The 12,271-nt window shown below is 40.4% G+C and overlaps 1 protein-coding gene across 1 annotated transcript in view; it reads left to right on the top strand.

Annotated features, from left to right (window-relative positions):
• The window catches only part of f (espin protein forked), a 114,060-nt gene that overhangs the window by 36,848 nt on the left and 64,941 nt on the right, over positions 1–12,271 (top strand). Inside the window, exons 2-3 of the mRNA XM_071583313.1 lie at positions 1,167–1,350; positions 11,201–11,386. Of these exons, the coding sequence (XP_071439414.1) occupies positions 1,167–1,350; positions 11,201–11,386 (370 nt within the window). The remainder of the gene's footprint in view (positions 1–1,166; positions 1,351–11,200; positions 11,387–12,271) is intronic.

Below are 12,271 nucleotides of genomic sequence, written 5' to 3'. Positions count from 1 at the left end.
AACATGAACACCATTGCACATTGCACAACAGAATCGAAACAAAACACTCGTGAATAGAGGTCGTTTTTCCAGCTCCGAAGAAGGCGAAGACGGTGCCATCGGCGGGATAGTTCATGTAATCACTTTTTTGGGATACTGTCAATGGGAAGGAATTCTGTCAATCAACTAGTTAGAAATAGGTAAAACGATTGCTGGGGAGTACTATTCTAACCTTCTGACGAAACTGGATGGAAAAATTCGTGGCTTACCGAGGCAAAAAACTGTTTTCCATGAGGACCATTCACCTCTCCTCAAAGTGTCTCGGCGATGAGAAAATTGAAGGATTTGCGCTAAGACACTCTAGAATATCCAACATATTCCTCGAACTCTCGGACTTCCAGATCTTCTGAAAACTTAAAAGTTTCCTCGCTAGTCAATGTTTTTCGTCCATTCAAGAAGCGATTGCGGCTGTAGGCGAATAGTTGGCAGCACTTCCGGAAGTACATTACAGATACGGGATAATGGCATTGGAACACCGCTAGATGAAATGCATTAATTTATATTAAAGGTGATTACATTGAAAAATAAAACTTCTTTAAACATATTAATTGTCGTTTTCGTCATCAGGTCGAGAACTTTTCAGATCACCCCCGTATGTCAGTGGAATGATGCTCGGTATATCTCTTTACCCAAGCTGTATGGCGGTAGATTTCAATCCAGTGCCTTATCTCACGACCGGACCGTTTCCCTATAAGTGTCCTTAGAAAATTAATTTCATATTTTTATGTATTGGAATATGAATGAAAATAATGTCAGTTTTTCGGCTAATAAGCCGCTTAACTTTTAGGCATTTCAATTGAATTATAAGTTTTAATGAGAAAATCCTCCGTTTGCATTGCCTTGAAAAGAGCGGAAACTTTAAATTTGATAGCTTTTCCATAAAAAAAGACACCTCTTTATCTTTTCTTCAACCAATTGGCATATCATATATCATGTTATTTTTATTATATAATCTACTCTTATTTTAATATTGTTTTATTATTGTAATTAATATTATTGTTATTATTGCCCAGGCTAGTGCTAAATGCTTTATCATATTTCACTTAACATATTTCCCTTTCACGAACGAATAACCACGGTGTTCGTGACAATAAAGCTAATTACTTTCAATAATTCCTCGTCTACAGTGCCAACACGCGCATGGACAATGAAGTGACCCCAGTGTACCTGGCGGCACAGGAGGGCCACCTTGACGTCCTCCGCTACCTGGTGGTCGAAGCTGGCGGCTCTCTCTACACGAGAGCCAAGGATGGCATGGCGCCAATTCACGCCGCCGCTCAAATGGGTTGCCTTCCTTGCATCAAGTGGATGGTGAGTTATGTGCCGAAATCGACAGTGGAATAGCCCATCATGTGCCCTCAGTAAACTGCGACCACACTCTCACCACGCGCGCGGCAAAGAGGCATGTGTTGTTGACGGATAGGCTTGCTGCCCTGAGTTAATTTCATGCAAACTACTATGTACGATGTCGAAGGCCCAATAAGTCTATGTCCCTAGGCTTGGTCTATGGTACCTGTAGTGTAGTGGTCTCTCAAAGGGTTGTCATCCATTCCGCTTTCAGTAATGATAAATTTCACCTTCTGCATCTGGACTTCGACCTGCAGCAGCTTACAAATGCAATACATATAGCAGTGCGTCACTATATTAACGTAGAATTCATAACTTTTAAGACTTGGCTGTCGTGTCAAGACAGATATTTTCCCATAAAAATAAAATGTCCATTGGAAAATTGAAAATAGAGTTGATCAATAATTCAAATTGGGTCAAACTATTTAACAATGAGACTACACGCAAGTCAAATACATTTCGATCTCCATGAATCGTAATTGAGGTTCCTAAATATTTTCTAATTCGGTTTTAAATATGTCGGTCTAAAATTTTACACGCCAGTATGTATACTCACCATTATTTCCTAAGGACGCTGTGACCGTTTTAGTTTGCGAACGGATTTCATTTCATATGTCGCTCATAAGCGAAGGTTTGAAATTCTCTTTCGGTCAACTGTGGTCAGTAATTTAGAATCTTTGTTCATGTCGTTATATTTGAAAGTGGACTGTTTCCGCGCTTTTTTCCGGTTAAAAATTATTCCGTCTACAAGTTTTTGGCTGCAAAGCCGGGAGATAACCTTATTTCTCTATTCAGTTCTTGCGAGATATCATTTAGCTGATGTTTCAATTGTCCGAACACCGGAAAGGTGGAATAACACGTGGAATCACATGAAGAATATGGTTTATTTTACCCTCAATCGGAATACGTGTAAAATGTTTTCAATTTTAATCCTACTTTAATGTAAAAAGTTGGCTAAAATTTAATGGTTTACATTTTAATGATTTTATGTCATTTGCCTTTGAGCGTGAATGGGACATCCCAGTGAAACTTTGTTCAGCATTGATCTGAGGGGGTTAAGTGGCGATTTATTTGCATGGCACGGTCTCTTGGGAGTGAGACTCGTCTCACTTAGTGATTAATGTACGAGGGAGTTGTGAGTCATACGGTGAGTTGCCAGAGGAGACGTAATTGCAGTCTGCTCAATAAAAAGTCTATATGCAATAGTCTGCACACTGCAAGGCGGGATAATGTCTTCGATTTCTCGAATGAGGCGTGAAAGAAAACATTTTTGGTGTGCATAACAAATGTTCATGAAGCACGCCCTCCAGTTTCTTTAGAGTTCTAGATTTGTTGACATCGTTGACATAGATATTATTATTAATATTATTTTTATTAGGTAATCTACCGGTTAAGGTAGGTTTTGGATGGGAACAACTACCAAATAAATATCTTGTTCCTCCTAACAAAACACAATCCAACATCCGACTCTAAAACAAGCCCCTATTCATTTCCATATAATTCCTTCCTTCCTTCATTACTTCCAACATCCCTATTATATCCTTGACCCTTCCTTGTTTGCCTAACATTTTCCCCTCCATAATAGTCTCGTAACATCCAACTGCCGATCAATATGCTTTGAATCCATTTTTCCTGCTTCCTTATGATTTCTCCCAACAATCCCCTCCCCCACCGTACCCAGCACTTCCTTCCATATTTTCCTTTCCGTCCACTTCACCCTCTCTATCCTCCTCCACAGCCATATTTCAAAACTCTTACTACGTTGACCATTTTGGTCCAAAACACTTCTGAAATACGTAAACTGTTCTAACAGCTCTACTTTTTACCTTCCTATTTTAATGTTTAGCTTAGCCGTTCTCATTCTGGAAAAATGCATTACCTATGTTTTATTTATATTTTCTCAGATTTTATTTAACGCCCTGAAATTCCAATTCACTTAGCAATGCTTGTAATCCCTTGGGTGACTGACAAAGTTCGGCTTGGCCATCAGCAAGCCTAACTGATTTTAACAATTCCCGCCAACCATAATTCCTATCTCCAGGTCTTCCCGTGATTTTCTAATCATTTTCTCCACATATACATTGAACAGCCCCGGTTATAATGGACAAACCTGCCCTAGGCCTTCTCTTAACACTGCTAATCCGGACTCTCCGTCCCCCTCTCGCACCTTAGAAGTCTGAGCAGCAACTCATTAAAATTGCTGATGAGGTGTTACGCGACGACACAAATTTGCTCCAGAGGGTCATAACTGGTGACGAATCATGGGTTTATGGTTATGACGGGGAAACTAAAGCTCAATAATCCCAATGGAAGCTGCAGCACGAGCCAAGACCGAAAAAAGTGCGCCAAGTTCGGTAGAATGTGAAAGTTTTGCTTACAGTTTTCTTCAATTGCAGGGGCGTGGTGCATCATGAGTTCTCACTACAGGGTACAATGGTAAAAAAGGAATATTATCTGCAAGTTACGCGCAATTTGCGCGAAGTAATCCGCCACAAACGCCCGGATTTGTGGAAGAAAAAGAATTGGCTTTTGCAACATGACAATGCCCCTGCTTACAAATCGTTGCTTGTGCGCGAATTTTTACCGTATTCCCCAGATCTGGCCCCCAGTGACTTTTTCTTATTCCTGAATCTGAAGGGGCCCATGAAGGGACGACGCTACGCTACGATTGACGAGATAAAGACTGCATTGAAAGAGGTACTGAACAAGATCACAAAAAATGATTTTTTGAAGTGCTTCAAAGATTGAGAAAACGTTGGCACAAGTGTATTATATCTAATGGGGATTGCTTTGTAGGGGAAAAAATAGATATCCATAAATAAATAAATAATTTTTGAAAAAACACGAGAGTCGCGACACTTTTTGAACAGACCTTGTATATCAATGGGCTCCTTTAAAACTTTCCCCATAAGAGTAATAATTCATCGTATAAATCTTTCTTCCACGCATCAAAAGGAAGTCATTTTCCACTTCATTCCATGAGAACCTTATATTTGATTTGGCAAAACTGCCTCATTGTTATAAATCCGGTCACCAGATGCAATTTTGATTCCAGGTTCAGCGGACGTGAACAGAAATTTTCCATTGATTTACGCTTCTTAAGTTACATTTAATAATAAACTTTACATGAATTCTCCCGGGACCACCATTGATATTTGGTTTGGAGAGATGACATTAGACAATGCAGTATACATGAAGTCGATTCATAGCTCAAATATAGATCCACAAAGAGTAGGAAAAATGTCAGCCTTTTTAAATGAACCATAAAATCCAAAAAAATGAAAATTTGGTGTTACTCTGTACCATAAATTCGTTTAAAACCACTGAAAACTGCTGTTTTCACTCAGATTATCCTATGGAGCCAAATTTAAATGTAGGGAATTTAAATAAAATTTAATTAAAGAAACAATTAATATGTTTTTGGAAGCTAACTGGATATATTGGCCGATTTCACTTATTTATGGCATATGCATATACCTATGTACGAACCTTTACCAATGTGATACCAACCTATGCGAGTATACCTTTATGTACCTTGGTAGAAATGCTCACTTGAGTGGCTTCATAACAGTGTTAAATTCATTTGGGCCTCACATACAACCTACAAATGATGAATGCTTGAGTGCTTTTTGGCTATACCAGAAATATTTCATACATGTATATTATTTTCAAGTGGAGGCGATTTATTTGGAGTAAATAGTCTTGGAAACAACTCGTTCGATTTCCCAATGGAAATTATTATTTCATGTCACTAGATAGCCCCAACTGTCCAGCAAATGGGAGGGTGTTCATGCGAAAACAGAAAGTTAAACCTAGAAGTTGGGAGTGGTTGCTCTAAGGCAGAGAATAATGTTCTCGTTTCATATGTTCAAGTTGCAATTATTTGATTCAGATTCAGTGATTACCGATGAACAAACGCATAGATAAGTAAAATATTAAAATTCCGTGATGTATGAGGTAGAGTTTTGCTCGTTAAATGCCATCACGAAATCGCCTGATGTATTGGCATGGTTTTAGCAGCATAAACTGGTATTTTGTAATTGGTAGAGCGATGCAATACGCATGGAGTATTGACTAGGTCAGCCGTGCAAGTCGCCCGGAACGTAGACGAGGTTGAAGTCACTGTAATAAACGGGATATACGAGTATATTGCAATTGAGCAATGTTCCCACTAGCAACCCAGTACTCACATTTGAAAAAATCAATTTTGCGCTGTATTTAAGAATATTTTTCCTCAGAGAATTTCCATGTGATAACCAACCTATCCGGATCTCCTGTTTTATAAATCCATTTTGTCGAGGTACCTATTATAGCGAATTTTGGGAAAGTGTTTTGAAAAAATTTCATGTTGTAGTCAGATGCTGATGTGACGTGAGTAGAACAATTCAAATAAGGTAAGAAACGATTGAGGTTAGATTCCAGTAATGTGGTAAATTAAAATTTTTTTTATGTTTCTTCATAAGTTTTGATTGAGATCATTTTTTGACGTGTACCGTCTTGATTACATGCCATGTAAAGAAAAATGTAATTCCAATAAACATTCTACAATGGGGCAGAGGCCATGAGCGAATGGGGGTATTGGAGGAGTCTGAGTAAGGGATCGGTCCAAGGGGAGGTGTGAAGAGGGCAAGGATTAACTGAGTTACAGTTGGCTCCAACTGTCCCTTAGTCCACTCTCTCCATCGGTTCCGACATTTCCTTTCACACCCTCTCCCATATTCCAAGCAGCATATTGAGACCAAAAACATTCTCCATATTTAACGTGTGGATGACGTTACATGTCTAAAATTATGTCGGGAACAAAACTTAAATGTGGAAATACCGAATTCTTAATAAAATATTGATCGTTTCCACTAAGTGGCGTAATGTTCACTCCTAATACCAAAATGAAGACACCTTACTTATGGAAATATGGTAACACAACATTTCAACATATCCATTCGCAAGTCTATATTGATTAGCGTTTATGCTGTGGGTTTCAAACCAGCCTAACTCATTGATGTATCGATTGTGTATGAGCTGTTGTCTGACGAAAATCACAAGACGTATAGAAAAATTAAAACGTGTATTGAAGTGATTTTAACGCTCTGAATGTACAAGGGTCGTTCGAAAAGCAATAAAATTGCATTTTTGACACCACTCCAATGGGTTGGAGTAAAATTAAACCACTTGGAGAAGGTGGGGGACGCTAAGCTTTGCCGCGAACCCGGTCTCAGTGTTCTTCAAGCTGTGGAAGCGGCAGGACGTCAGTTATTGTAAACGTCTGCGCGCCGACCGTGTAACGAAAGACCAACCGTGCGGACATATCAATTGAACTTTTGCAACGTATTGAAAATGAACCTGATTATTTGGACAACGTCATCATTGATGATGAAACCTGGGTTTTTTAATACGACCTATAAACAAAACGCCAACGCTCTGAGTGGCACACCGACCAGTCCCTTAAGCCCAAAAAGGCAAGAATGAGCATATCAAAAGTGAAAACAATGCTTATTGTCTTTTTCGACGGTGAAGGAATGGTCCATGAGGAGTTGTTCCTCAAGGACAGATAGTTAACGCAAGCTACTACGTGGATGTGCTGGAAAGACTTCGAAAAAGAGTCATCAGGACGAGAAAAGACATCTCCGCTACATGGCAACTCCATCACAACAACGCACCTTGACAAGACGCGCTACGAGTCCGCGAGTTCCTAGCCAAACACTATGTGCCAACGCTGCCCCCCCCCCGATAGTCCTGACGTCGCCCCAGCAGGCTTCTTTTTCTTCATTCAAATTAAGACAGCTCTAAAAAGAACCCGTTTTTAGTCCATAGAAGAGATCCAATCAGCCGTGAAGAAGACCTTGCGAGAAGTCCCCGAAGACCCCTTCCAGGGTGCGTACCGGTCATGGCAGAGTCGCGGGAAAAAATGTGTAATGGACCAAGCGGAGTGCTTTGAGTGTTCGTGCAAATCTGCTCAAAAATTTATTTTAAAAAACAAAAGCATTACTTTTGGAACGAACCCTGGAGGTAGATAGATAGTAGTCTTTATTTTGGGGCGAGATTGAGGCTATTGAGTCCCTTCTACCACCTAACCCCCTCTTCGCACATTTACAATATTAAACATACAGATAAATAAGTCAAATTGTGCAAAAGTAGCAATAAAATTAATGCATATAATATCTTAGGACTAATATATGGCAACGCAGTGCATTAGTTGCCTTGTTAATAAATAAATAATATATATAAAATATACAACATACTTGCAATACTATACATACTATTACCATTATTATTATACTATACATACTATAAATGCTCCCACGAAAGAAATAAAAAGGATCTTGAAGTCTGTTTACAGCTATATTTTCACTGGTTGATTTACTGGGAAATTAGTGATTTAAGAATTAGTAGTAGTAGTAGTATTTAGGGGAGGCGACCGACTGCTGAGGTCATTTGCGCCATAGGGGATGGACAGGAAAGGATGAAGGGTGGAGAGAAACCCGGCGTCGGCATTAGCCTACTCTTTACGAAAGGCGCCAAGGGGTCCGCAGCTTAACGTCCCATCCGACGGACGGCGTACTCACTCGAAGTGCCCTCCACAAAGCACCTCAAGTAGGGATCGAGATAATATTGTCTCGTCTCGTATTGTATTGTCTTGTCTCTGAAAAATATTCAACACCGCCGGGATTAGAACCCGAGCCCTCTGGGTGGGAAGCCAGTACGATAGCCATCACACGAATCCCGTTCCCCGATTTACGAAGTGCGCGCCTGAATGATGGGAGAGATGGCATTAGTTATAACGGATGATGTCATTCTAATGACGACATGCTGTGACTGCAAATGATTGTTGGTATTTAGTTGTTCTGTGATGAGGGATAACGAGTTTATGATAACCTCTGGTTTTTAATTTATGTAATTATGTATGTATTGAAGTAATTGATATAATACCGAGGGGTTTTATAATTTCATATTTGATAGAGGAAGGACAGCGTGTGGAGTTTCCTTCGAGAATCCAGAAATAGCCTTTTTAGTTTGTTAAAATATTCTCTAATGTGATCGGTAATTTTAATATTGTAAATGAAGCATACGTGCCATCACATTCTACGTAGCTTACTACGTAGAATGTGATAAAAAATGTGGTACAAAATGTAGCAACACCACGCCTCACATTCGGCCCTGCGGTCCTCCAGCCCCGCATTAAGCTGCATGAATGGACTTTTCAAGTAATTTTTTTAGCCGTAATTCAACTCCCAATGATAATTCATTCATTGCGAAGGTCCACGAAACTTGTTGTTTGCAGGCAGTGGCGATAGCGGTCGCGGTGACCGTTTCCTCGGAAGCCTTTGCTGCGACGGATGCGACTCTAAGTAGCCTCGAGGTTTTTAATGAAATGGAACGGATTGGATTACGCATGCGTGACGGTTAAAATAACGAATTACTGTACAAGAGAGAATAGGGTCGAAGGTGCGTTGCTGTTATGGTAATGTAGAGCAGTGTGATGTGCGGTACTGTGAATTATTAGAGGTGGTTCTTCAATTAACGGTTTGCAAGGGTAGATCATGCGGGGGGGTGAACTCGATAAACGGTACACGCCTTACATTGGTGCTCGTCAGACTATGACAGAGAGGTGTAATTGTTTTGATGACGAGTTTAATGGAGACTTTTCATTACCCTTCGTTTTCATCACATCGGGAATAAGGGAACGTTAATGGCCGCTTACTCCTTATGACGTCCAAATTCGCCATTGAACATGTTCTTACGTCAAATTGAAAATGGTTCAATTTGGATTTCAATAGCTAATGTGGAAAGATTACGACTGCTGAGTATAGAAGCTGTGGCGGTGATGGATTTGTAATCAAGGTACAATAAACATTATAGAAGGGCAATATATAGATTTAATGAAATTCTGCCAGATGACGTCTTAACGGACGAATTTAATTGTGCAAAGTTTATATTAATTTGGTAACGATGCCCCCGGATGCACCAAATGATGCCTGTCAGTGTGAAGTTTTACACTCCAGTGAATGTAAATGGGTTTAGGCTCGACTTAGATTCTTCCTTAAAAAGAAGGCGCTTTTACTCCAAGATTCATTTTGTATGTTTTCCTTTGCTAGATAGGTGATTTCTGAAGACATTGACTCCATTTATTTCCCATTTGGATTCTGGGAATTGCGGTAATTCATTTAAAAACTGTGCGGGAGGATAAAATACGTCATTAAACCTAATCAAAATTCAGTGAGATATTCCTCTCAAAAGTGCTTTGATCGAGACTGATTTCAAATGTGAAAATGCTGATATATCTGCAACGACAATAAAATCTCGCTCACCTTCTGATATTAAAAAATACGAGTTTCACTTCATATTGTGCCCAACGTGGGTGGCTGTTTTCATTTGACTCATTTTTTTCAGTTTTCAAATCTAAATCTGAAATTGGGCCACTTCATAGTCACCCTTGAACAATATCTCCGTGGGGTTCTCAAACTTTTTTGTATAAATACTAGTATATGTGCATTGCACCTGATTTCTTCAAATACATCGGAAACTTGTACCAGGGTTGCTATTTATATTTTAGCCTAATAATGAAACGACAGTAATTTATTGTTAAAATGGCTTTATTGTTTTTCGAAGTATTCTCCATAATAATCAATACACTTTTGTATGCGCTCGAACCAATTTTCTTAACACTTTTCCACTCCAATTGAGGTACCTCCAAAACATGGTTTTTGAATGCATCTACCGCTTCTTCAGGCGCCGAAAAACGTTATCCACGCAATTTTTTCTTGATAAACGGGAATAAAAAGAAAGCATATGGACCTTAATCAGGGCTGTACGGAGGATGACCCATCAATTCGACGTTTTGACCAGTCGAATGGGTAGTTGTTTCAGCCGATCGGTGAGAGCTTGCATTGTTATGATGAAGAATGAATGAATGAAGGATGAATCCTTCGTTGCCGCTTCTTTTTCCGTATTTCACCAAGCACTTATGACAAACAAATGCTCGTGTACCATTCAAAATTCACGGTTCTACGTTGCTCTTACGGTACGGTTGCCACATGCTCAGTTATGTCGAAGAAAAAGGCGATCATTTGCTTCGATATGCGTCGTGCACGAATCACTTTTGTCGGATTAGGTTCAAATTTGAAGACCTATACAGTGGTTTACTGTTTTGTTTCGGGCATAGATCCAAGATTCGTCACCTGTGTAGATGTTTTACTCAACTTCTGATGCGCCGCGATTGTACTTGTTGAGCATTTCTTTGCACCAATTGACACGAGAATCTTTTTGAGCTTTCTTGAAATTATGGGATCCAACACGAACAAATTTTTTTCACAGCTAAATTTTCATGCAATATCTTATTGATACTCGTCATACAAATCCCCAAGGATGCCTCAATCTCGCGATAAGTCATATGACGATCATTCTTGACTAGTTCTGGCACAGCATCAATGTTTTCCGACACAATAACTGATTTTGGACGATCTTTACGACTTTCGACCTCTTCAATTTCTGCCACCCACTCCGTGAACTCCTATCGAATTTTTGAGAATTATTACAGCAAAAAAAATGCACTCAATACGATATTTACATAGGGGAAATAGCGTAGGCAACAAACGGCTGTCTCCGCTCCGCAGCAGAGGTTTCGGCGAGACGCCGAAGACGCCGCCGCCGAAGACGACGGACGCCGAAGACGCCGAGTTGGTGTTCTTCCGAACACCAACGTTTTCATAGGGGAAAACTTCGCCCCTAACCGGTCGGGATTGGTCAAGCAGGGCGGAGACCCTGAAAAACGGCAGATTCCTCCGAGCCTCACAAGTTGCATGTCTTTTGACCGCAGGTGGCCGAGAGGGGCGTGGACCCGAACCTCCGGGACAACGACGGCGCGACCGCCTTGCACTTCGCCGCTTCCCGGGGCCACGCCGATGTGGTCCGCTGGCTGCTGCGGCATGCTGGGGCCCGCCTCACACTGGACAAGTCCGGGAAGAGCCCGGTGAATGATGCAGCGGAGAACGAACAGCTTGAGGTAAGTCACCGCAACGAGAGGAACGTGAGGAAGCGAAAGAAAACCACCGCCAATGTAGAACTCTCACTCGACAAACAAGCGAGGTCCAGTGATCTCATTCCGAGTGATTATCGAATTCAAACATAATGAACCGTTAATATACGTTCTTTTCCATTTGTAGCCCCGCGGTATTTCCTGTTTGGGCGCTCATTAATCCCTCAGTTGTGATTATTGTTAGTCTCGGCTCCATACACGGCTACAGCGATAACTTATGCCTATGAAGTAATAGTATTACCCTAGAATCTACTTTTATGATACTTTTCTCAAAATATTTTTCTGATCTATAATGTCCTTGAATGACAAAATGAAAAATTTTATTTGTAGCCAAGAAAAGAGCTGTTAACATATTGTTATTATCAAATCAATGAGAAAGAGAACATTACACGAAAAGAATCATTAGTTTACCTTTATCATCAACATATATATTAAGGGTAAGGCCTCACATAGACTACCGCTTTTCGCTCTCCTAGAAACCTTCTGGTGGGAGAAGTATAAATTGCATCCAGTAGGAATAATGACAATTGCTGCTGGCAATATCGCTCATACCGCGTAGGTTAGGAGTCATTGAGATGAATAAACAGTGGGTATTGAGGCGACGAGAGTTACATAGTAATTTACAGATGGGGAAAAGTTAAGGTGAGTGTAGTGGGTAGTGTTTTGCATGTATTTGTTGATTGTGCATTGGTTGTGTTCCACCTAACACTCCCCGCCACACGCCTATGCGGCGGCATGCGGGGTATTATGTGGATGTAGATGGTGGAGTAGCCATACCTGTAGTACTGAGCTTGGGAAAAGGGAAATGAACATATAGCAGGTTAGTGATTCAAAGCAGATCAGAAAATTTTA

This window comes from Hetaerina americana, unplaced genomic scaffold (genome assembly GCF_022747635.1).
Source record: "Hetaerina americana unplaced genomic scaffold, ioHetAmer1.1.p SCAF_13, whole genome shotgun sequence".
Taxonomy (NCBI): domain Eukaryota; kingdom Metazoa; phylum Arthropoda; class Insecta; order Odonata; family Calopterygidae; genus Hetaerina; species Hetaerina americana.
Note: the sequence above shows the minus strand (reverse complement) of the source record. Positions and strands in the feature narration are given on the sequence as shown.